The sequence below is a fragment of the Rhea americana genome, unplaced genomic scaffold (assembly GCF_003343005.1).
Source record: "Rhea americana isolate MKP2758 unplaced genomic scaffold, rheAme1 scaffold_85, whole genome shotgun sequence".
NCBI classification, from domain to species: domain Eukaryota; kingdom Metazoa; phylum Chordata; class Aves; order Rheiformes; family Rheidae; genus Rhea; species Rhea americana.
Genome location: NW_028187034.1, coordinates 2,725,663 through 2,751,478, shown reverse-complemented (window position 1 = coordinate 2,751,478; position 25,816 = coordinate 2,725,663). Strand labels below are relative to the sequence as shown.

The 25,816-nt window shown below is 38.6% G+C and overlaps 2 protein-coding genes across 2 annotated transcripts in view; one reads left to right on the top strand and one right to left on the bottom strand.

The window, feature by feature from the left end:
- The window catches only part of PVALB (parvalbumin), a 6,634-nt gene extending 4,953 nt beyond the window's left edge, over positions 1 to 1,681 (bottom strand). The window contains exon 1 of the mRNA XM_085323422.1: positions 1,588 to 1,681. Coding sequence (XP_085179548.1) covers positions 1,588 to 1,648 — 61 coding nt within the window. The 5' untranslated portion in view covers positions 1,649 to 1,681. The remainder of the gene's footprint in view (positions 1 to 1,587) is intronic.
- The window catches only part of NCF4 (neutrophil cytosolic factor 4), a 58,026-nt gene that overhangs the window by 18,701 nt on the left and 13,509 nt on the right, over positions 1 to 25,816 (top strand). The window contains exon 2 of the mRNA XM_085323633.1: positions 4,324 to 4,386. The gene's annotated coding sequence lies outside the window, so the exon portion shown is untranslated. The remainder of the gene's footprint in view (positions 1 to 4,323; positions 4,387 to 25,816) is intronic.

The window sequence follows — 25,816 nt, the reverse complement described above, 5'->3', positions numbered from 1 at the left end:
TGGACAAGTTAATGAAATGTTTTTATGCTAAAAACATTGTCCTAAAGGTGAACCCTAGCTATTAGATTGTATCTGACACATCCTGACATCTCCACTCATGGGAAAAAAATAAATAAAAGGAGCACTCTTGCTCGACCACGGAGCGTAACGTTGACGAGAACTGTTCTGGAGCACATGGCTATTTCAGTTCTGTTCTGTTTTTCCTGAAGGCAAACTAGAAATCAGTATCGCATTTCTCCCGCTAAAGGTATGTGCAATAGTAGTTTGTAAGCTCGAACACTGCAATGGAGTGCTGTACGMTACCTGCAAGACCTTGCGAGGCACCGGCGAGAAGCAAGAGCCCTTGAAAACTGGAGAGGAGATAAATTAGTTTATCTGCTCCACCTGTCTTGTCCTTTAACCGCACCCGCTTTTGCCCCCACCCACGCAGGCTTGTTAACGACTATGATGTAGATTTGGAAAGGTGTTAGCGAAATCCAGTGCAGTGACCTCCAAGAGGTGCTGTGGGCATTTCTTTCTTTTTTTTTTTTTTTTGGCACGATACATCCTTATTCCCGCCGTAGCTTTTCCTATTACATAAAACTAAGGCGACTCGGTCATTCGGGATCTGCTTGACTGAGATCTGTCATTAGCTGCTGCTAATTGCATCCGCTCCAGGACTTCGAGATGGTCCTAGAATAATAGAAGCTAATGAGGAAAAAAGCTGCTGGATCGAGCAGAGCAATTTGTTAGCCCCTTTGACTCTCCGAGTGCTGAGCTCCTTCGAGCTCAGCTGACTTTGTGCTTTTGTCTCTTTGGGAAGGTCATCGCACAGACAAGGGGAGAAAGAGGCTGCTGTCCCGGGTGGTATGATTAGCCAGGTAGTATCAGCGGGTGGAGGGGGGGGAGTGAAGGAGTGCAACAGAGCACAATTTCTGACATTTCTTTGAGAACAACCTTAGTAACTATTTGATAACTATTTGAATCCCTGTCAGTCAGTTTGGGGGTCGCGACTTAAGAAGGGGTAGGGGATATCTGAAACCTGGAAGAGTCTTTTAGTGATTACTGCAGCCATTTGTCCTGCAGAAAGCTTCTGCAGTCAAGCAGTGCACTACTACTTACTGTTGCCCCCTACTCCATCCCGAAAAGCAAAAACCACTTGGGGGTTCCCTATAGGAAGAAAGAGAAGAGCTGTTTCTTACTTCCTTGAAACGAGAAAGAGTAGTTCTGCAATACTTGAAATTGAATTTCGGGAAACTGGGAAGCTGCCGACGTCCACGGCTGACTAGCCTATCGCACATCAGAACATAACCAACCCTGGGTTACCTAGAGCTTTGCTCCTTTTGTAACTAACCCCTTGCTAAAAGCAAAGTCTCTCTGCAGTTACCATTTGCTTTCCTTTAAAATGAATTAACATTTAATCTCTGTAATTTACAGGACAACTTTGCAGAGGATGTAGCCCTGCACTTGATAATCCCATCATGCTTTCACTGCACTTCTGTACACATCCTCATTTGATATTTTATCTAGCTAGGTCCTGTAATCTTCCCTCAGCTGAAACATGTCCTGTGCTAAGGAGAGGAAGGGGGGAAATAAAAAAGCACTCACCTGAAAAGGCTCCTACAGCCTTCTTGATATCCTCAGCGCTGAGCACGTCAGTCATAGCCATCCTGCAACTGTTTGAACAGGGAAGCAAGTGCGAAAAGATTAAAAAGTGCTTTCCTCATCATTTCTGCTCATATGACCAAAGCTGCAGTGCTGTGTGGGGATGGCACACCGGGAAAGGCTGGACCTGTGCCAGCTATATAGCTCTGTGTGGATACGTGCCATGGACTGTCGCTCTCCGTTTTGCAAAGCACCAATCAGTCCACAGAAGCAGGCGTTCTGCTGAAGAGAGGGTGAGGGGATGTATTTGTGGGGACCAGGTTGGGGGGAGGATGCCAGTGGGGGTCAGCCGCGGAAAAGCCTGGAGCCTAAGCCTTGCTGGAGCAGTGCCAGAGTCTGTTGTAACACAAACTGGAGAAAGAGTTGTGCCAAGGTCAAGTTTCCAGATGCAGTGAAAGGGCTAGTGGTGCAGAGCAGATTCTTTTCGTTTAGTAAGGCAGGATCAGCTTTACCAGATATATCCAATGATGAGTAAGGAACTGCAGCATATGCCAAGCTTCAAGCAGCTCTTGAGGTCAGGAAGCAAATGTAGTTTTTGAACATTTGTCTTAACGTTCAAACGCTTCAAACGTCTCTCCTTTCTTCTCTCTCTCCCCCCCCCTTCACACACACTCCTTCTAGACCTCATTTCTTTGGGGCCAGTCCATATTAAGCATCATCCTCGCTGAATTAATTAACACATCCCTGCGAATCCTACAGATCCCATTTGTAATGCACAATATGCTGCAGAATATTCCATGATATAATATGGTGAAACGAGATGTGAGGTGATAGTACGCTTAGACGTAGTTCTTGTGCAGTGGTAAGGTTCCTAGGCGGGATCGGGCACTTGCCTAAATCGTCAAAAAAGCCAATAAAACATTTAGGAATCCTAATGTATTTTGTTGGGGTTTTCTTTTACTCCAATTTGTGCCCACTTTTAACGTAAAATATGGCAAATAGTCCAACTTATTTTCAGATTTTGGGCAGAAGCCACTAGGTTGAGATAACCAACGTTAGGGCCCGGTAGTAGGGCAAATCTCTGCAGGAATATTGGCAACTCCAAGTAAAGAAAGGAGGAGGAGGAAAGCGCGGTGGCTGCAGGATCCCTACACTAGTATCAGCGGGTGCAGTTCGATCCCGCCGCTCCCTCCCGCGGACGCAATTGCACCGTTGTCCTGAGGGAGACTGTGAAAGAGGCCTTAAAAAAATGAGGAGGCTGCTGAAAAAAACCCCTCAATTCGCTCTTTTAGTTTCAAGAAACGCTCTTCAGCGTTTCTTAAAAGTACGAGCCTCCTCCCCTCCCCCTACCTTCCTCCCCGTGGCCCAAGTTCAGCTATAACGGGTGAGTCATTAGTGTGCCACTGAGCGCAGAAGGATGGAGGAGGAGGTGACATTGGGGTCCTTTTCTTCCCCCCCCCTTTTTTTTTAACAGCGACTCTTCGCTGTGGGAGGGACTGTCGTTTTTTTCCTGTTGGAACTTTTTCTCCATGATCCTGTATTTCCTGAGATGCAGGAGAGACCTTGTTTTCTCCAAGGACAAACAACGATGACGGATGTGGGAGCCGACTCTCTCTCTCTAGTTTGGACATAAGAGGAGCTGTGCAGTAGGGTTTTTACCGAAGATAAACTGCACCCCCACAGAAGAGCTTCGCTCACTCTCCAACATTGACAGCTCTTGCTCGGCTGCTCTCCACTGTTCCCCACAGCTTTTTTTTTTTTTTTTTTTTTTTTTTTTTTTTTTTTTTTTTNGTGGGAGGTGAAGGGAAAACAGTACTCTAGTCCCTTGCTTCAGCGGAGTTCCTTTTGGAGAATGGAGTTGAAAAAGTACTTACTAACGTTGCCTCATGGAGCACAGGTTAAAACCTGCGAAATTTTAGTCCTTTTTACACTTAGTTGAAATGTAGTCCCGTCGATATACAACTATTTACAAGAAAAAAAAATCAACGTGCCTGTTGCATAATCTTCTGTAATTGGCGTCTCTTTACTTCTTCTTAAGTGCAAGAAGAGGGAAAAGTTCCTTCTTGTTTCCAGTGGAGAGGTCACCAGTCTAATATGACATCCATCTACTTTCCTTCTCTGCTAAATGCAGCAGCAGCGCAATCCACAAAGGAGCTGGGCCTCAATCACCACAGTTTTTCTTTCTTACAAACCTTTGCAAATTTGTTGCTGAGGTTTGCTCGTACTTCGAGTCTTGGAGCCTCTATTAAGGCCCTACAAACAGGAAGGTTCCTGATCATCAGTCAGTGAAAATGCTCTTGTTGCGGGTGACTCGTATTTCGGTGTCAGCTCTGCTCTGCTGACAACGCAGGAGCACATTTGGAGGGCTGCCCTTGCACGTAACTCAAGCCCGGTAGCTGGCCTGAGCACAGGTGATGCGCAGCATCGCCTGCTGGGCTGGCAGACGCGAATCGGGTTAAATAACCTCATGCCAAGAAAACCAGCCAGAGGCGCGTAGTTAACCGGTGTTTGAGGCTCATTCACTGCTGATGTCTCAGGAATGGGAGCTCAGGAGCTACTTCGCATCCCTAACGATGCGTCCCTCGCCTCCTCTACACTTTCCCTCTTAATCGCATCTATCAGGCCGCTAAGGCCCAAATTTGTTATGAAGATCTAAAATAAGAGGAAACCATTGCGAATGAGGCTTCAGATTAGGTGGAGTCATTTATATAGTATAGATAACATCTCCCCTAATTTCAGGTCCCAGATTCAGAAGTGGAGACATCGTACCGATCGTAATCAGAAAAACGAAAGCAACGACAGGTAGGTGTGCGAAACAGACAACTTGTATCAAAAGTGGAGGGATTGCTGAGGCCCATCTATAACCGCAGCAGTACCTCCGTTTTAAGGACAGCTAACAAACTTCTAGAAGCTTTTAGCCACCAAGCTTTAGTTAAAAATGTTATGTTATTCTAATAAAAAAGGCGTTTCACGAATTGACAGTTTCACACTCGACCCTTCAACTTTTTCTCATCACCTCTTAGAGAAGGATGACGTGTTTTTCTTTATTTCTGAGATTTTGCCAGTTTTACTGCTTGAACTCTGCAAAATCTATATCGTGGATTTCCAAGTTTTCTGCAAATAAGCTTTCGTGTAGATCAACTCCTTTCCCCGCTAGCAACAGAATGATGACATTCTTACTAAGTAAACGATCAAGTAAATAGAAATCAAACCACCGCTGTCAAAAGCAAACGATTTAGGGAAAACATAATGAACAGCAAGGAGCCCCTACACTAAGCATTCAAGCTGCAGTTGCAGACAAGCAGAAACCCGAGAGAGCTTTGCAAAAAGGGAGACGCATTTCCTGTATATTCCTAATGACCACGCCAAGGAGAACAACTATATCTCATCGCTTACCATCATCTGTGCATAAAGAGACATTTAATTCCTGAGATGGGCTTTAGTTTGGTTTGGTTTACTACTAAGCACTTTAGTAAATTCTGTCTACCAAGTCTTTGCTCCCATTTTTTTTTTTTTCGCTTTCTCTCTTCCCCTATTATCTTACTTCCATTTTCTCACCCCCCTTCCTCTCAATATGTTCAGCTATCTCCTCCTGTTTACATGTCTCTTTCTTCTCTCTTGAAGTCTTCTCTGCGGGAAACCTTTCCTCTGTTTTGAAGATTTGCAAGTCTTTATCTCTCTTGACTTTCAATTGTGGGAAGAGGGATGGGTCGGAATGTTAGAACAATCTCGCATCTACTTTTCTTCAGGCGAAGGTCCTGGGTTTCTTCTGGGAGCGGGTGAATCCACGCTTGCTGTGGAAGTGTTAACATTTCTTGCTACTTACCTTTTGGATCTCTCTCAAGCACGCTGGAAAAGGTTAGGTTTGGAGGCAGCTAAAGAAAGGTGGAACTCGGGGTAGGAACCCCACTTATATAATCTCTCTTGCTCTTTCTATTTTCGGCAGGTGATACCCACTTCTCACTGGTATCAGATATTCAGGGATTTTGGTGGCGGTGTCACATTTATCTTTCCCTTAACTAATCAAGGGACACTATTAATAATCTTTGGCACCCACCTTCCCTTAGCTGTAAAAGCCTTTTACATCGACAGACTGACGATCTGCTTGACGTGTTTATCAGTAAAGGGAAGAGCAGACTTAACTGTCTGGAGGTAAATGGGTGCTTCATCCTCCATCAGATGAAGGCAGAGTTAGACTTCTGTCGCGATGAAGCAGGAAGTTCAGAAGGAAGGGAATAGCAAGATGCGACCTCCTGATCAGAGTGAGGGAAAGCAAGGGCTTATGGCCAGAATTTGTCTATTCATTTCTTTAACCCTGGAAGATACTGCTTGGAACAAGAGGGAACAGCCCTAAACCACATTCCTGCACTTAAAGCTGCAGTACTTGGTTTACCTGTTGGTCTTGAAGGAAGGCGGAAATACGTTTTCCTGCAGACCACGGTCTTGATGTGGTCGTCTTTAACACAGATACTCAGGAAGGTGCTTTCTGCAGGCAACAGCAAACTCAAATTGTGTAATTTTGTCTGTTCTTACTTAAAGACAAAATGGCCTGTTGGGGTTCCACTGGGTAAGGTGCTGTAGAAGCTTAAAAAATTTTAAATCTGAGCTTACTTAGGAGAAGTGGAAAGTTGTAAATGGAGAKCTACAATATGTACGGCCATAATATCCTGATCGTAACCTTTTCAGTTATGAATTCTCTTTATGTCAATCTGCTACAGAGTTGTTCATTCAGGATGAAGACATCTTTGAACACACTTTTATTTTTCCTCTATCAAACAATAACAACAACTATAAAAATGCCATTGAGAGTCACTTCTGTTCTGTAATCCAGTTGGGGCACTTCTCTTGATCTTTAATGTTTTTCTGGGAAGGGAGAATATTTTATAAAGGATTGTAAGTCACATCTATCTGAAGTATATTTGTTAGTAAAAAAAAATCTCTGTTTCAGAGCTCAGAATGAACAGTTCTTGGGTTAAAAAGCAACCCAGACTGTAATGAAATGGTAATACACATCTGTAATACATCTGAAATTATCCTTCGGGAAAGGCAGGTGCTGCAAAAGTGAGTTTTGATTTTTCTTCCTTGATTAATTGATCATAGAAAGGAGGAAAAATAATTGAGGTATAGATGGGGTAAGAATATTTAACTATGTTTTTCTGTTGCTGATATCTTTTTGATGCCAAGTTCTGTGATAAATTGGAAATTCTCCAGCAGCCTGAGGTAATTTCAAAAGTGGAAGCTTTATTGAATCAAATATGACAAAGATTAATTCAATCAGTTTAATGTTCTCTGTCTTATTTATTTGCATTACATTTCCTGAAATGGTCTTTGGGTTTTCTATGTTCTGCACTAGTAGGGGAAGCAATATTACATTTTAGGCACCCTGTTTTATTCCTCATTTTGACAAACACTGACTCTCTGCACTAGCAGTCTTTTGACTGATGTGGGGTTTKCACTGCACTTTCGCATACTCTTGATGAAGTACCAAGATTAGATTCTGGTTTAGAGATACCAGTATCTTGAGGTCATTAGCTAGAGGCTCTATTTCCACTTGGTAGCTGACAGAAGATCTTTTACCCCTTGCCTTTTTTTTTTTTTTTTNGTAGTTTAGAGAGTTTAATGATTTTAAAACTATATGGCTACTGGAGTGTGACTTCATTCATGTCTGATGAATGGGAATGAGTGCATTTGTGCACTGGTGAAAGAAGAGCAAGTGGAGGGTTGGTCATTATAATTTTTCTGTGTGATGTGAAAGCCATCCTAATTAGTGGAAATCTTTTCTTATGCTTTTTCTTGGTTCCTAATAAGGCTTATTTACAAAGAGAGAAGCAGTTTGATAACCTTATCAGGTAGAGAGTAAGGTCTTCRTACTTGTCTGTTATTTCATTAACTAAGAGGGATTTTTATGGTGGTAAGAGGAATAGAATACAAAGTCTGATCCTTCTAGGTCATTAATACAAGTCTGACCAGAATTGACAGACATGGAGAGCTGTGGCAACATAGCATCTCATCACTGAGGTTTCATCTGTGTGAARTGACAGAATTTGGGTAGGAAGTTTGTGTTACTGCACTCATCAGTAAATATATAACCACATTACTGAAACTATCATCTCAGATTCATTCAGGAAAAGATTGGGACTGGCTCTCCCCTTTAAGTTATATATCCATTGTAGGGTTAATTGGGATCTCATCCATTTTCACTTGTTCACTTTCTTGCTACACATAAATAACTAAAACCTGAGTTATAAGCTGCTCCAAGTCCATACTAACCAATGTACCTGAAATATTTGATGTTAGGATCATAATGTATAACTAGCACTTTAAAAAGGAAGCCTGTCCTGCTGCTGCCTTTTGTCGTGTGTGTGTGTGTGTGTGTGTGTGTGTGTGTGTTTAACAAGGAACTTTAGTCTTCAGGGAACCTAGCGTGCCATCTTTCACCCACCCTCCATTTCTTTTCTTGCTCATTTGTTGAATAAATAATATGACTCTTTTATTTGGAAACATATTCTAAAATGTAGAGGTTTCATTAATATGTTTATTTTGTTTTCCATTTACATTTCTGTTGTATATTTTTTATCTCATTATTTTCACATATAACTCCTTCAATCACCCTTCTTTTTCACTCTTTCTGTGATGTTTATGCCTTTTATTTGGTTTTACAGTTACAATATCCTCTAGTCCTTGGTTAGCCYTGCTATACAGAATTATTTATTTTAAATCTTCCTTGTGAATCAGCCTCTCTAGACCTTTAATTATTTTTTTCCTTGCTTGTTTTTGATGTTTCCCCAATTTTGTTGGCATCTTAATGGTATTGTGGTGCACAGTGTAGTATAGAGTTGCTTCGCTATCTGAGCTTATAGAATATCCTAAAGTATCCATGATAGCCTTCAACCTGTTTCTAGGATATAAGCCAAGAAAGATAAATCAGGTTGAAGTTACTGCAGTATGAGGCTTTTATAGGAACTAGAGCCCATCCATATTGCATTTAGATTTGGAAACAGTTTCCACAGCATTTTTTTAAATCTTTAAAAAATATCTTGTATATCTGCAGCATTTATCAGTTAAAACCATTCTAAAGCATTTTATAGACCACATATACAGGGACCAATTTGCTTTCATTTAAGGCAAAGATCAGCGCTGGTCTCACCTATGTTTAGAAGTAGGATAGAAATCCTTATAAGAACTTTTTTCTTTAGTGTTTTTCATGTGAATTATGAAATATGTTTTTGTTTCTTCTACCTGCTTTTAGTGAAGCTACAAAATATGCCACCTCTCACAAGGTCCTAGATATAGTCTCCTCTTCCATATTATTAAAAAAAAAAAAAAAAAAAAAAAAAAAAGAAAACTGAAGAAATATCATATTGTTAGTCTTCTTAACTCAAATGAACTGCCTTACAAAGAGGTGCCCTATATAACCACAAACCATATAATACTGGGATTCAGTATTCAAAAAACCCTGTACCAAAATCTTTTGGAGTAGTGGGAGTGAATATAAGTAGGAATATTTGTATGGAGATGAAATGTAAATACATTAGAAGTTGGCTAGAATTTATGGTAGACCTTTGCTGGAAGAAGTACAGTCAAACCTTTCCTGTTGGGGAGCAGAATTTTTATCTTTTTGAAAAGATATATTTACCTAGAATGTAGCACCTATCAGATTTAACCTGTCAAAGTCTTTGCCAAGGTATGTTGTGGTACTGAGAGCTTTGTGGGTTGGAGACGAGAATGGGCAAATTCATGGAAGAGAGATCCACAAAAGGTTACCAAATTTGTACAGGCCATATCCAGTTTAGGAAGTTCCTAAGATGAAGTGGTTGAGATCTGAGATGGGATTAGAAGAAAGCATCATATATGTTTGCCTTGCTCTTACATTCCTTCTACTGCATTTTGTTTATAATCACTGTTAGAGACAGGGCTAGAGAGAACTTTTTTTTGGTCCAGTGTGGCAGTTCTTAATTTCTTATTTTCTTCAGTGTAGTTTATGATACCATGTGTGTGTGAAAAGTRGAAGGGTCAGATGGTCAGAATGTATGTGAAATATGTATCATATGAGAGGAAGAGCTCACAATACCCACAGGAAAAAAATCTTTTAATCCCTAGTATAAATCAGAAAACTTTAGTCTTTGTTTACTGTGACTCTGCTGATATGCTGTTCTTGAGTTCATATATGCTTTTGTAAAGCTGCAAATGAACATACTTGTTCAGATATATGTATATCTTACACACTGGTAACTGAAAATATCAGTTGTTTTGTGTATRCTAATTATTTTATTCTTGCCAGATGGAATATATCAGACTGAATTAGGCTTTTTAGGTTCTGTTACTTATTAATAGTCCATGGAATGGTTTATTTGGTTTGCCTGGGAGATCTGTATTCCTAGAATCAAAGTTTAGATGTTCCATTTTTACTTGTGACTCTTCTGATGATCGGCTCAAAAGCTGTGAATAGCAAATGGCTGCAAGAGATACCTGAGAGACTAGAAGTAGGTCGCTAATAGTCCCTTCCATCAGTGAGTTTCTGAGACTCTCTAGCTTGCATTGTAAGTGATGTGGAAAAGCGAAACATCTCGAGCAATATCACCCAAAGGAGATAATACAAATGAAAAATAGTAATAGATGTTCCTGTGTAATTTCCAGATAAGAGTTTGGCTCTGGTTACCAAAGCAGGAAAAAGGTAGTCCTGAAAGAGTAGATCTATGTTTCATAACACCTTCTAGCTACTCTCAAATGGATACTAACAGCAGGAAGAAAAGCTGTTAGCCCCAGTGGGAATCCCAGACGCTAGGTTAAGGGAATGGAAACAGACAGTTTTCTTTACRACAGACACTTGTGGGTATCAAACATCTGTTGTATTTGCCACTCTGGTGTTATTCACACTGGAATGGACAAGCCTGTATAACTATTACCACAGGCATTTTATCTCAGGATAAACTAGCACAACAGAAGAGTGGTTTCATTACTTATTCCTGTTTATACAAGGTTGGTGGTAGGAGAGGGTTTGTGGCATTTAAATCAGCATAAACAGCTTTCTGGGGGAATCTGACTTCAGTTTTAGCAATTGGAGTCTCGTGCTAACCCAAATTTTGATAGTTATTCTTTCACAAACCTTTTTTTTTTTTTACCTTCTTAAAATTTTGTAATTTATTTCAGAGCTGTTAGTGCACAGTCAGATGGATTTAATAGCCAGAGGTTTGTACAGGAGTTAYATGTTTCTGAGTAAACAGGAAGTGGGCAGAATTCCATAGCAGTGATGCTGAAATGATGAGTTGGGTCTTTCCCTGTCAATATCCCAAGTGGAAAGTACTAGCTAAGAAGGTCTGTGACTAGCATCAGAAAAGGAGCAGACGTTGTGTCAACTGTTAATTTATTGATAATTCATTARCTAACAAATCTTAGTCATAATTCTGTATTATTATTTCAGCCACCCTGATAAAATGAATTGAARGGCCCTGGTCCAGTTACTGATAGGCAGATACAAACAAATCATAAACTGATTGGCACTAAAAGAGAATCTCTACAGAGTTCATGGACAGAATCAGACCCATACACTGAGCTGTCCTGTGTTTTCTCTCCTTTATCTCTCTAGGTAGTGTACAGGGAGGACTGCAGGAAGGAAATCTCTAGTATTGCTACCTATACTAAACCTCTTATAATGAGAATGGACCCAAATTCCAGCACTGGCTGTCCAGCAGCATTGTCTTTGGCTGCATCTATGATTTTCTCAGGTAAATTTCATACAGAAAATCTGAGTTTTATCTTCTGCAATAACCTCATCCTCTGCTCTTCTGGGGAGAAAATTTACTAAAGAGGGACTCATTTTTATCCTCCTAGGAGAAGTACATCTTCCCTGTTGTTATTAGTGTACCATAAGTTTTGCTTACAGTTTTATTTTAACCATTCCTTTTTACAATCATTTTATCACCTCATTCATAACCATATGTATGTGAATTTCATTTTTTTCCCAGGCAATTGGGAAGAAGTTCRTTTTTGTTCCAAAGATTTACAATGTTATTTGCAGTATTTGAAACAGTTTTATTAGACTAAGCAATCTCAGAGAKATTTACGCTGCAGTCTTTGGATTCTGCCCATTTGAACTGTTGCTCTGTACAGGCATACATTTTTGCTTGGATGTTTCCAACTCCCAAAGAGTTTCATTTTGACCATATCTCTTACATAAATCATCTTATTGCAATGCCTTTTTGTACCTTTCCTTTCAAAACTTTGTGACTATCCCATGTCTAGGGAGTGGAAATAAAAGCTAGAAGTGTAGCATCAGAGGTAGTATGTGATACAGTTCTGAATGACATACAACAATACCTGGAACTTGGTGTTATAGTATTTTGACAGCTATTTGTAAGAGGCAGTAGTTCCCAGGCCTCTTGAGTTTGGATCTCAGCGGGACACAGAAGCTGATGTCTTAAAGAAGAGTGAGATAGTTTCAGAAAAATGATCATTAATATATTGCTTTTGTATGATGCAGAGACCTACAAGACACAATTTGCAGCATTTTACTTCTTTGAAATGTATCATCTCTGCTATCTTTCTGTGCTTCTGCTGATGTTTCTAACGTCTTAACCACTAATTTTAGAAATAAAGAACAATGTAGTAGGCTATACAAGAAGGCTTGTATATCTCTGAGCTCCCTGAGTGTACCTCCATATCCTCCATTACTGTTGTCTGATTGTTTTGGAATTTATCTTTCCAACAGCACTTAACTCCTATTGAAGGAAAAAGAACTGAAACACCAGTAGATTCAATGATTTGCGCAAGACTACGCAATATAATGATGCAAGAAATTGCATGTTGCATCCTGTCTTGGTAAAATACATTCAACAATGTACCAACCTTTTCWGTTGCTCTAGATTTTAATTCTGGTCAGTATAGCCTGTGACAGAAGTTTCATTTGCGTGAAGCAAGGGGATCCTCCTTTTCACAGAGAGGATCTGTTCACTACTTGACTCCTTCTAAGCTACCAAGTTTATACTGTGTATTGCACAGAATTTGGTCTCTTTTTAGTTGGGCTTTTCTTGTATTTTATTAATAGAGATAGATTTCTTTTTGTACTTATTAATATTGTTCATAAGCATGTATATTATTACACTGCCCAAAACTGTAATGTCAAGTGAGAGGGGAAGGAGAATGGTTCTTCCTTGGCTCAGGAGGGACAAAATTTGCTAATGACTTGTGAAGGAATGACAAATGKTTTCTCTTTCAGGTACACTCTAAATCCTCTCCATCCTTCCTTTTCAGCAATGGTACAACAAATTTTACTGGAACAGCATAGAGGTTGTTTTTACTCATAAGAGTAATAAAGGATCTTCATAAAGGATTCACACAAACAAACAAAAAAAAGTGACTTCTTTAGCTGTTCATCCTATTTCTAGTGAAGTTTACATTTCTGAAGGACGTATTTGATCCTCTTACATGTGTTTGGTTTTCTGTTGCTGATCTTTTGTTCTTTTAGTGTGATAGGGGAGGATGAAGGTGGAACAAAGCTAGTGTGTTTCTCTGTGCTATTACATTGGAATTTGTTAACTGAATACTTTGTATGCTGTGATGTGTCCAGTTCCTTTTCTATTTTTTTTCCAGTAGCCATGGAAATACAGACAGCAGAAATCACACTTCTTACACCTTCCCTTTTCTTTCTCTACTGAAAAAGTGCTGGTGAAAATGATAGACAAATGATTTTGGAAAGAGAAATCTCTGATGTATCCTCAGAGTAAATGCTATGTAGTTTTGAGAGAGGAAGTCTTTCTTTATTTCACCAGCATACTGTAACCAGGTTTGCAAAACCTCTTTTACATCGGAGAGTTGAATCTCAACTCAGTTTTTTTAGAACCTGAGCCATCTTTCACAATTATCACTGGGACTCTTGCTGTTCTTTTAATGGAGATTTGGCAAGGCCGCTGTTCTAGAGGTTTTTGCAGAAATTGCCAATGGTAGAGATCAATTAGTACCACTGAATAATTATTTTGTGGAGACAAAACCTGTCTGATAGGGATTTAATTGAGACCATCAGTCTATGTGGGTGTTGATCACATGTTAGTTACTAGCCACTTTCAAAAGCCTATGGTTTAGATGACAGTTCCTGGCCTACAGGTAAAAAACCTATATCCTATGCCATCTCTTCTTAAGCAACCATATCTTTTCCTATCTGCTTTTTAAAAGAGTAAGTTCTGCATTGTCTCTTTCTATATACACGCACACACACATATACACACACACACGCCTCCCATACTCCATATTCCTCCCATAAAAAGATAGACAGTTGTCTCTTTTCTGACCTAGAGCATAGAAGTGCACAACCCTGGAAGAAACAGGGGAATATGATATATTGTCATCAAAACTAACCAGCTGTTGATGTTGCCATGTAAATTGTTTAAGACTGTGTTTTACTACTCAACTAAGAGCAAGGATGAGAGCTGCATGTGTGCAGATTCACACATCTACATGCATGCACACACCTGATATGGAGTCAAACGAAAAGCTATTTCAGTAGTTCAGCTTTTGCTGCCACAAAATCAGTGAAATTTTGCTGGTCTTGAAAAAGATATAGAAGTTTTGAGAAAACTTCAGAGAAAAGCTTGGCTCTCCTAACTGTCGGAAAGCAAAATATTTGAGCCTTGCTGTTCTACCTCCCCTACCAGAAGTACATCTGATAACAGATACATTGTACAGGGAATTTCAAAGTTTAATTTAGCTTAACTTCTTAGCTGTAGTCAACAGCTGACTAATTTAGTTGGGAGACTGAGAAACCTGAAAGACTGGTAGCTCCTTTAAAGGACCCTGAAGATGAAACAGCAAAACACAAACATCTGCTAAAAATCTCCACTGGAATGTTGGTACACCATACAGTTGTAGCTTACAGAAATAAATAGGTTGTTTTGTGAGGAAGAGTGATTTTTGTAGATGCAGACACTCTGAAAAAATGCCCACAGAGGTATTAAAAATGGTTGTTTCTTTATGAAGATAAGCAACGGATATTCTGATTGGAATCAATAGCATGTAGCAAATATCCTTGACCTGTAGTTCTAGATAATTTGCTGTAACAGAAAAAGTAACTATTGTTAACTTTTGTCTGGACTTATATCTCTGCTTTTATCCATTGCATCTTTTATACAAACTATCATGTTTAAGTAAAGTTTCTGCACTTCTGTGGCAGCATTAATTCAAATGTGAATTCTTAAGCATGGTTACCATGTCTTCTTAACAATTCATGTGAATGGAAAGGCAGAGGTGGTGAGTGTTGACCAGTGTTTTGTATGTCCAATCAAACATAAAGACTCAAACCAAGTCAACAAAAGGAAACTCAGGCAGATATTTATTTGGAGAATAGACTTACTAGAAAGGATTAGTTCTTTTTCTAGAGTTTTCTTTCTCGTGTTTTCATACTGCATCAATCTTTTGTAGATCTAACCATTAACTAAGACCTTTTGTGCTGAAGATACTCTTGCACAGACTTATATATATACTTAACTTTTTAACTATGAATAATCTTTCTAAAGGCAGACTTGGGACTCAAATGAGAAATCAAGAACTATTKCATGCTGTGATTTTTTTTTCTTATTCTGATAACTCACAGTTAAATTTTGCATTTCTCTACTGCCTAAGAGCCCAGGAAAGGCCTTAGGTGAGAAAAAGTTATAAAAAACAAATCAAAGATGCACCGATCATTTGATAAAATTTAAATCTGCTTAAAAAGAAATATCCTTTCACATAGTGATGAGTTATATTGAGTTTCACAGCTGTGTGCTATTACTTCAACAAATAGTTTGTTGAGATTTGAAGAAGCATTGTATGTAAAAGCAGAGTATCTGCTGTTAGCCTAGCTAAATCTGTTAGCCTTTGAAAGCACAAGGCAATCATCAGAGGGGTAAGAATTTGAACTGTATTTCTGACATAGGGAAATGTATTTAGTATTCAATTTTTGCTGAAACATATAGATTAAAGCACTACTGGAAATAAAATATATAGATGGGGTTTACAGGCCTGCTCTGATGAATCAAAAAGATGAATTCAAGGGAGAAAGAAATGAAAACATTTTCCAATATGAAAACTTCTGATGTTCATAAACTCTGTATAATTACATCATGACATAGGTGCGCTGGTCATCATTATCTCTGTTGTATAATGTATGTGAACAGTGACTTCTCTGTAACTGAGAACAAAATTGTACTGAATTTTCAAATAATTTCTCCAAAACACCAATTTCTACATGAGCACCAGTACTCAGATAGGTATGTGGTGAATCTGTTTATCTACTGTGATTCTTGTTCTCTGAACTAGATGTATATGTAAACCTCTACACCCTCAATGGTTGCTCACTAGTCACTAGCAATAAAAGTCCAATTTCAAAGTGTGTAAATTTTTCGCCATTTTTTCCCCCTTCTGTGTCAGACATATAGCTGGACATACTAAGCTTCTATAAACCATTTTATTTCTTATAAAGAGATTCTTGATGTCTAAAGGCAATGTCACTAGCCGGTATAAATAGAGACTGAATGTAAGGAGAGCCAGGCTACTAAGACAAAATAAAACCTAAAGAGCTACATTTATTGCTATTAAAATTTGTGYATGTCTAGAGCTTGTGTGGCACATAAGTTTAGTACCTATATTCAAATTCATGCTGATTATTTTCCCCCTGTGCCCCTATTTCAATTACTGATTGCTTGATTTGTCAGGTAACATTTCAGGACCTTTAAGGTCCTTGAGGCATTAAAGTCTTATTTATTTTGCAAGAATCTGTAATGCAGCCTTAGCTTTTCCTGGGATTATCACACCAGTGTATGGATTTTCTGRTCCTCCTTCCAAAGCTTCCTCCCACACTCCATATACCAGTTCACAGGGCAGAGCTGATAAGGTAGGACTTGGCCCAAAGCCAAATAATAAGTTGCTATTATGGTAAGTGCCTTGAGGAATTCTGCTCTGTCTCAGGATCAGAGATTTAGGAGTGGAGGGACAAAGGTGAGTTGGAGAGCAGAGGAGAGGATACAAAATTGTAATGGGGAGAGGAAAGTAAGTTGAGTAAACAAGTGGGCTGGAAGAAGGCTGAGTGGCACAAGGGGAAATGGTGAGAAGGGAAAAATTGGTCTTGGAAGAGGAAAGAATTTACAGATGTGTGAGGTGATATAAGCAAAGCATAGAAGTCAGTTGATTGTTTCTTACTGGTAATCCAGTCTCAGAATATCCATCATTGTTTTGCTATGAAGTTATTAAAGTAATGCTTTTTAAAGTTTAGCTTTTAGGAGAACTTTACTTGTGTTTCCCCCAGTTACCTTCTATTCTTCGTTTTGGGTAATAAATTTGATTTTCTAGCACTGTGCTGTGGACTTGGTCTGAAATCTCCACATATTCCAAATAAATGTGAGATTTTAATTTAGGTTAAGCAGATTGTTATGGATAAAGTGGCCAGTACACTTCAGTGGAGACTTTGGTTCTCTGAAGAGAGCAACTGATACCTGAACAGACTAATTTATGTTGCAGAGTGCCTATTGATGTCATCTAGTCTGACGCTTTGCTCCGAACAGGGATAATGCCCAAGTTAGATCAAGCTCCCCATAGTCTAGATTTGAAAATCTCCCAGGATGGAGAGCCCACAGTCTCTCTTGGCTTGTTCTGGTGTTGTGTTGAATAATGTTTTCCTTATGTATAATGAGATTTTTCCCCTGTTGCAACCTGTGATTGTTGCCTCTTGTCTTTCCATTGTGCACTTAGGAGAAGAGTCTAGTTCTGTCTTCTCTTTAAACCTACTTTATTTCRTGGAATTAGCTAGGAAGTCTATCTAGTCTTCTCTTCTCCAAGCTAAACAAACCCATTTCCCTCATTTTCTTCATATCTCACGTGCTCCAGCGTTCTATCAATCTTGCTTGTTTTCCATTGAATTCTCTCCAGGTAGTCAATATTTCTCATGTTTTGGGGGTTCCAAAGCTGGAGGCTGTATTCTAGATGCGGTCTTGTAAGTGATCAGTAGAGAAGAATCACTTCTCTTGACTTTTTGGCTATTCTCTTGCTAATACAGTTCAGCCTATTGTTAGTGTCATCACCACAAAGGTGCGCTGCTGACTCAYGTTCAAATTGTTGTCCATCAGGACCCCCTAAGTCCTATTTTGCAGAGCTGCTACCTAGTCAGCCATCACCCAGCCTACATTCTATCCCAGGTGCAGGACTTCACATTTGGATTTGCTGAATTCCATGATTTTCCTTTGGCCTATTCCTCAAGCTTGCCACGCGCTCTTTCAATGTCAGCCCAACCTTTCAGTAGATCAATTGGATACTGTCAAAAACTACTTCCACTGAAAGTCAGGCAGGCAACATGCTATTGAATCTACCTTAATAACTTGGAGAAACACTAAACCAACCGAATACAAGTGCAGATATATATATATACATATAATCTCTGCAGTCATTTCTGACATGCCCTTGTCCTGACAAATTCTTTTTTGCATATTAGTTCTGTTCTTCATAACAATACTCCTCCTAGCATTTCAAATAGCTTTTTTCCAATGAAGAATACAGAAAAAAATATAGGAAAGGAAAGTGTAGAACAGTGAGAAGAATGGCAGCAAACATATGGAGAAGAACAGAGATAAGTAATTCCAGACTGTCTTTAGACTCTCTGCTGTTTAGAGTGGGCATTGTACTACACTGTGTTTGCAGTAGGTTTTGCAGAGTGAAGTTCTAATGCCTGCTAGTCTTTTGATACAATTTCTTTAATGAGAAAAAAATAAGAAAAAAAAGGAAGTATAGAAAGAGAGAAATAAAGAAGGTAAACAATGGAAGTAAATTTTTAGAAAATGGAAAAAGCAATGCTCTGAGGAAAGCTTTGGTCAGCAAAATTACAAGTATCCTGGAGTTGAAAGTGTAACTGCATTAGGCAGCCACACAGTCAAGCAGTAGAAAAAGACTTTGATCTCTAAGCTCTTGTGTCTGAGAGGTCCTGGCAAGGAGTATTGTCACCTCAGGACACTTGCAGTTCTTTAGGTGCTGTCAGGGTATGTTTCCAGCAGTCATCATCAAGTGAGGGCAAAGGCTAGATTCTTATTCCTCAGTTTTCCTTCCGTCTCTCCTAATGTGAATCATACTGGCTTAGCCAAGAGAAATAATTTATGGGCAGTCTACTAGCTGGTCAGCTTCACATTTCTCATAAATTAGAAAGCCAGACGTATGTGGGTCAAGTTTGGGAATGCAATGCATGTCTTTGGAGGAGACATGGATTCTTCCTAGTCCTTATTTAACTTTGATTTTTCCCACACATCTGTATTTCTTCCCTTTACATCACTAATTTATGTTCTTCTTTGTCCACTGTCCCTTGTCCCTAACTTTTCTCCAATTCTCTCTCTCTCTCTCTCTCTCTCTCTCTTTTTTTTTTTCCCCTCCAGTGAACATGGTAATCACTCTTCCAGGTCATTATGTGAACTTATCTTACTTTTATGCCCAATCTTTTGTTTATCTGACATCTGAGATAAGGACTAAAGGATCATGTTCATCTGCATGGCCTTTCCTCTCTTTTCTCTTTACATAGGCACATATTCCATGATGAGAGGAAATGCAGAGAAATTTCCCTGAACATCAGAACTCATTATCTTTTGTTGCAGCTGAACACTAATAAATGTCCCAGCTCTTTCTTTTCAAATTCTCAAGAGATTTTTATTTAGTCTCAGTTAGGTCTTTGGGCTATAATATCACCTGACATACAGCAAGATCTGAGATCCATTTTTTAAAACCACGTATATACTTGCTATATACTGGTCAACATAATTAAACCAGAAAACACATTAGTTAGGATGTAGTTGTACTGTCCAAAGAAGTCTTTGGGTAATACATCTTATTTTGTTTTGGTATAAACTGTTTGGACTAGAAGAAGTTATTGATATAACCCTGTTATCAAGATTCTTTTTTTTTCCTTTCTTTTAACTTGTAGTTCTCTCACCTTGTGTTGACACAGTCAAGAGAAAGAAAATAAGGAGTTGGAAGAAGATAGTGGCATGGAGTGGTCTCCTTTTGATGTAACCATCACTAGGGTAGAAATAACTACTATATAAAATGGATTCGATTCRATACTTTCTCCACTGCTATGAAAAGTGATGATTCCACTAAAAAGTTTCAAGAAAAATTTGTCTACTTGGCCAGTAGTGAAGAGGGTATTTGACACAAAAGTTTTTCTTCTTGGTTAAATGGGTGTACAGCTAGCCCAATCCTTTTTTGAGGACAAGCCGGCCAGGTTTTGAAAGTTACTTTATCATTCTCCTTTTGGTAGAAACTATTACAGTATAGGCTATCTCTCTCAGATGCATAAATATCAACCAAGGTGGAAAAGAGACACCAGCCTGTCTTTTAACCTCTTACTGTAATTTTGCAGAAATTGTCATCAACAGCCTGATTTAGTTACAGCAGCCAGCTATAATTTAATATGCAAAAAAAGGAAGAAGTTGTCTGTGCCTGTGTAATTGTTGGCAGATCTACTGGACCAGTCTGTTGACAAACAGGGTAGGGAGAGAGAGGGAAAGATCCCCAGTAGATCTGAGCTCCAAAAATCAGCCAGACATCTCCTACAAGTTTAAAAGCTTGTTTCTTGTTTGGCTTATTTCCTTCTCCCTTCCCCCACTTCTCTGCCGCAGAAGCAGTGTTGGAGGGTGTGTACTCTGTGGCTGGCAGGCTGTTGGAGAAGTCTCTGGCCTCAAATTACACAGCATGAGAACTCTGTGAATAAAATTAGCAGCAGAGTTCTGTGTATTAGGTGCCAGGGAAAAATGTCACATTCAGCAGAATTCTAAGGCAAGAGGTGGAACAGAAAGAACTGGAACGGGACATTAGTCTCGCCCCCCTCTGCTTCTGACTATTTTGCAGCAGGTATATCTAGGGTATCTTAACCATCTGGCTTGGAATAAAGATTATTTTGGCAGTAGAGGAATTTTATCACGTATCTTGGAAATAGGATTGCGTGGTTTATTTCCTTCATTTTTTTTCTTCATTTACTCTTTTTCCTTTAATCTGAAAATTTCCTACTTCCTGCCTCCTCACAAGGAAATCCCTCTTCACTCATGAAGAAGGGCTATTAACACACACTGTTCTYCATTCTTGTCCATCCTATCATCTTCTGATTCCCAGTGAGAAACCTATTACCATGGCACTACATTCAGATTGTACAATACACCCTACAAGCTGTCTCTGCTGAAATCTGGAAGACTAAGTARAGCACTGAGAAACAGGGCAAAGGCACTGAAGCAGAGACAAGCAGCTATTCAGGATCTGAATTCTTCAGATACTGGCTCAGGAGCAGATATTTCATTCACAAAAACTGTTATAGAAAATCATGATTTGAGGGTATATGTTGGCTCCTTCCTTACATYATAAAAGTAAAATCCTTTGAATGCCAGTGTTACCTTGCCCTGAAGCATATGTATGAGAGAAAGCTTGCATTASTAGTAGAGGTGGATTACCAAGAGACATAAATGTACATGTGTCTGAATTGTTTGAGGATGTATATACACATATATACACATACACATTGGCTCCRTAGCCATACAGTGGTTTCGTAAGTATCAAAGTACTTTCAAAGTATCCTCCGGCAATGCCAGTTTAATGTATTCCTCAACGTTTGTCCTCCAGATTGGTGTCTATGCTGTGAGCTAGCCTGAGAAATTGATCCATGGCTTTAAAGAACGTTTTTATGGTGTTCTTTACACTGAGTTAATTGATCTGTTTTGCAGCACAGCCTCACGTGCATGCCTTGGTGTGGAGCAGAAAAGAGCAGCAGTATGTAAGAAGGGGGAATTTTTAAGCTGATATTGTCACCACATATGTGTTTCATGAAACTACAGCTTCAGAATCTCGCAACACTTTTGTTAAGTTCACTTTATTGATGCCATCCAGAAGCAGGGTGTTGTATTCCCAGAGAGAATACACACAGAAAGCTATTCTTCATTTAATTTCCTTGTTCTCCTATTCTGTAGTGTAGCAGGCCCGTTGTCCACTGCTGTTTAACATACTTGATAATTTAGCAACCACACTCTTTTCTAAAGGATTAGGAATCAGCTCTAAGACTTATTATYAGAGCATACGATTGCCGCATTTTTTAAAAGCTAAGGTTTTATAGGGCTTTCAGTTCATGCTGTAGATGATTTTGCATGCAAAGGGATTCCTAAGGATGATTACTGTAGTTTCTCATTTTTCGCTTGTCTTTCCCAAATAACTATATCTCTATTAAGTCTTTTATTCTCATTCTGCTCTCATRAAAAAAGTATTACTGTCAGATCCATTTTATAGATGGTAAAGCTGAGGCATAATTAATTGCACAGTGAGACAGTGGCTGAACTGAATGCAGCTGATTGAGACATCTCTTATTTAGACCAGGCCTCACATAAGAAGGCAGCCTTTTGCCTGTTGAGACACTGGTGACACACACAAACTCTAGCCTGCTGCTAGTACACTTGGAACGGATAGACTAGCAGTTGGCTTGGGATCAGATTGCTTATTGGTATATTCATTGGCTGGTTCATTCTGCAGGTTTATCTTTTAAAGACTRAAGGCTGGAGTAATGAAAAAACAGTCAGTTAGGCAGGCTGTAAGCATAAACTAAGAGGAATGCTGACAGAACAGAACTTTGAAAGGTTTGGGAGGTKGATGCTTGTCATCTCTGTATTTGTCACTTGCCTTCATATCCTAATTTCGAATCCTCTTACCCTCCAGTCTTATTAGGGAAGATTGTCCCAATTTACAAACCACTAGAAAATGAGCCATAAAGTCTTTGTAATAAACAGACAGGGTATGTCTGCACCAGAAAATTGTGCTTGTTTGACTATAGCAGTGTAGCTAAAGTAGTACAACTCCCCTAAGTATGGTAAAGACAATTATACCAGTGTAAAAGTGCATATCCAAATATAGCTAAGTCCCAAATGGGAAGGTGCATTTATACCAGTAATAACTAGGTCCATAGTAAGGCACAGATTTATTCTCCTAACTTTAGGAACCTGAGGTGACAAATTTGGGAACATCGATACTTTATATTTCATATATAGTGCAAGCAGATGCATAAAATCTTCAGTGGGGAAGTCAGCCCACTTGAGGACTAAATTACTGACTAGAACTACTTGTCTTTCCTCACTGCCAGTTCAGAGAACTTCCAGTTAAAATAGGAACTACAGATAAATGCCTTAATTTAGGTGGAAAAAATTTTGACATAGGCTTTTATCAAATAGATGAGAAAATTAAACTATTAGGAACAGCATATGATAGTTTGAATGCAGCACTGCACAAATTTTAGCAAATCTTGCYCTTTTTTGAGATTTGGAAAAGTTCAGTGAACACTTTTTGAGTCATTTTGACAGATCTTTAAACCTGTGAAGCAGATGAAGCCAAATTGTCTTTTCTTGAATAGTAAACTGTGACTGACATATTTTCATCTCTCAAGAGATAATTAGGAGACTAAAATACAGAGAACTTCCTGCCACAAAGGGTCACTGCTGCTGTGCACTTGGAGCTAGTTGTTTAAGTTTCTGGAGGAATGGTTGTAGGCATATAACTCTCTAATGTGTTCTTTGATGGAGATATCCTACTTCTGTGACTGCAATGACCAGATTTTGACATTGGTAGTTGACTGGAGTATCTGGATACTCATCCAGCCCACAGATGCAATAACATTAGCAGGCTCCGCACTAATTTCCAACAAGACTGACCTAAAAAAATCAGTATTAGTTGTTATTTGCTTCCTTGTTAAGGTATTTSAAAACAACTATTTTTCAGCCACTTTACATCTGCCTATATCACCACTTCTTCCCTGTCTGCCTCTTTTATTCTGGAAGCAATAGACTATCTGGTGAAAGAAATTTGCTGCTGCTGTTTATGAGCATCCATTTTTCTTACTTACCCTAGTCTTGGGCATTAGTACTCATCTGAGCTCTGCAAGAACAAAACCAAAAACCTTTGCTCATAGAGTAGAAGTTACTGTTCTTATGGTAACACTTCTAATTCTTCCTATCTTGAACAATCCTACTATATCAGATAGAAATCCTGTATCTTTCTTAAGTTATTAAAGGAAGCAGATTTATTGTAAAGGCAGAATTGTTTTCCACAAAATGTAGGACCATAACACTGCTTATGATGTTGTTCAGCTGGTAAGCTGAGAAAAACTGGCAAAATCTGTAAAACTGAACTAACAAAATACAGAATGATGTTGTGATATGCAAATTTTTAAAATAGTTGATAACTAAAGAAAAACCTGAATCTCACTTTTAAARGTATTTTTCCTGCAATATTGATCTCTTTATGAATTGTTTGGTTCAAGCAATAAAGCAGCAAAAGCCAATATTTAGTGATGTGATTTAGTTTGTTGTTCCAAGAAAAATGCTATTAAGAAATGCCACTGTTTCTTTAGTATATGATTCTGTAAAGCTTATTCATGTTGAGTAGTATATTATTCTATAAATAATATTATCAGATTCACTGTCAGGAACAGTGGTAGATACTGACCTTTATATTTTCCTTCATTCAAGATGGATTGTTTAGTTGTGGTTATGTCAGCAGAACATGATCATAGTCCTTTACAAATTCCTACTAGTATTCCTACTTTTAAAGAGAAAAGTCAAACAATCAGTCACATAAACTGTGTCCGGGTTTAAATCAAAACAGATTTCCAACATTCTGTTTATCCATATTCCTCTACCTTTATTCTTCCCACGTGACAGGGAGAGTGTGTATGCACTGAGCCGGTATAGACTGAGCCATTTTGTACTGAGTAACAAAAAAAACAGTCATATCAACTTATCACTTCTTTGTTTATTTTTGACATGTTTACAAAGATAGAGCAACTTCAAAAGCGTTTTTTTTTTTTTTTTTTCCCACGGATTTATTTTCAGCTATCCTCAAAGAATATTTCCATGAAAGAGAGTCTTGTTACTTATCATTGGACCAACTGCCTTCTAAGCCTTTATAGCACTACCTGCAAAAGATCACTGTTTCACAAAGTATTACAGAGAAGACATGAGTAGTTTGTCTGATGCAACTTTTGTCTCAAAGTTTTACAGAGCCATAATTCAGTGTCCATGTACTATAATAATAATAATGAATCTAGGTATGACTGTATTAGAAAAAAACGTTGTAAATATGTACCAAAGCACTCTTTAAAGCTGACAGTAGTAATAAAAGCAAAATCTATGAAAGAATGTAATATGAATGGAAAATGGAATATAGCTCGACTTTTTCCAAATGAATGTATCAGCTGCAGCTCAACCTCAAGTCACTACAGTTGCAGAAGAAAAGACACTCAACTGCTAGTGCTGTGTAYGCTACACATATGTAGAACAAATATTCTACGCAGTCTTTGAAGACAGTAGATTGAATGAAAGCATCCTACAAGCCAAATAGGCTGTATGAATTTCTATTTGATCTTCAGATTCACTGCAGTGATTGTTAAAATATTATTTCTGTTACAGATTAATCCATGATGAGACTAGTTATGTTCTAGGAATATTATTTTTGTTYACTTTATTCTGTCATTTTACACATTCATTCTATAGCCAGAGATCGAATATGACCACACAGTACTTTTCTAACAGATACACCAGAGAGAAGCCATTACTGTAGAGCTCAAAGGCCTGTWCAGCCAAAAGGATATTGTAGCTACTGCACTAGTAGGCATAGTATGTAGTGTTGCCATCATAATTGAATCAGCTGATTATTTTTGCTAACTTTCCTTTATTTACCTTTTATTAGAGTTTTGTGTATCTTTAGTGATCTGGGACTATATTCTCATTTTCCATTCACATTCCATGTTTGCTGTGGCTGTTTAGTTTTACTGATACTATCAGCTTTCCAAGGTGCTTAGGTACAAATTTACTAGTATTTTCTAACAACATGTGCATTAGAGAGAAGGCTGCAACGTCAGAGCTCATAATAAGACAAAATAATATGGCAGATGCTATAGTGGGAGGATGTACCTAATGATATCAGCATACATTCATCTGTGTTTTTTTTTTTTTTTTTTTAGTAGTCTCATTTAATTTATTTATTATTAGTATTTCTTGCACCCGGATGCCGGATGCCTGTTTTCTCTTGAATATGGATAAGGCTTAGTGCATGGTGCTATAATGGCTGTGGCCCTGCCATGCATGGTGTACAGGTGGGCTTTCTCAAAACTGACCATTTCAGTTGATGAAGTTGGCTACTTTCCACACATATTTCTTAATATGTGTACTGATTTTTTTTTTTTTTTTTTTTTTTTTTTTTTTTTTTTTTT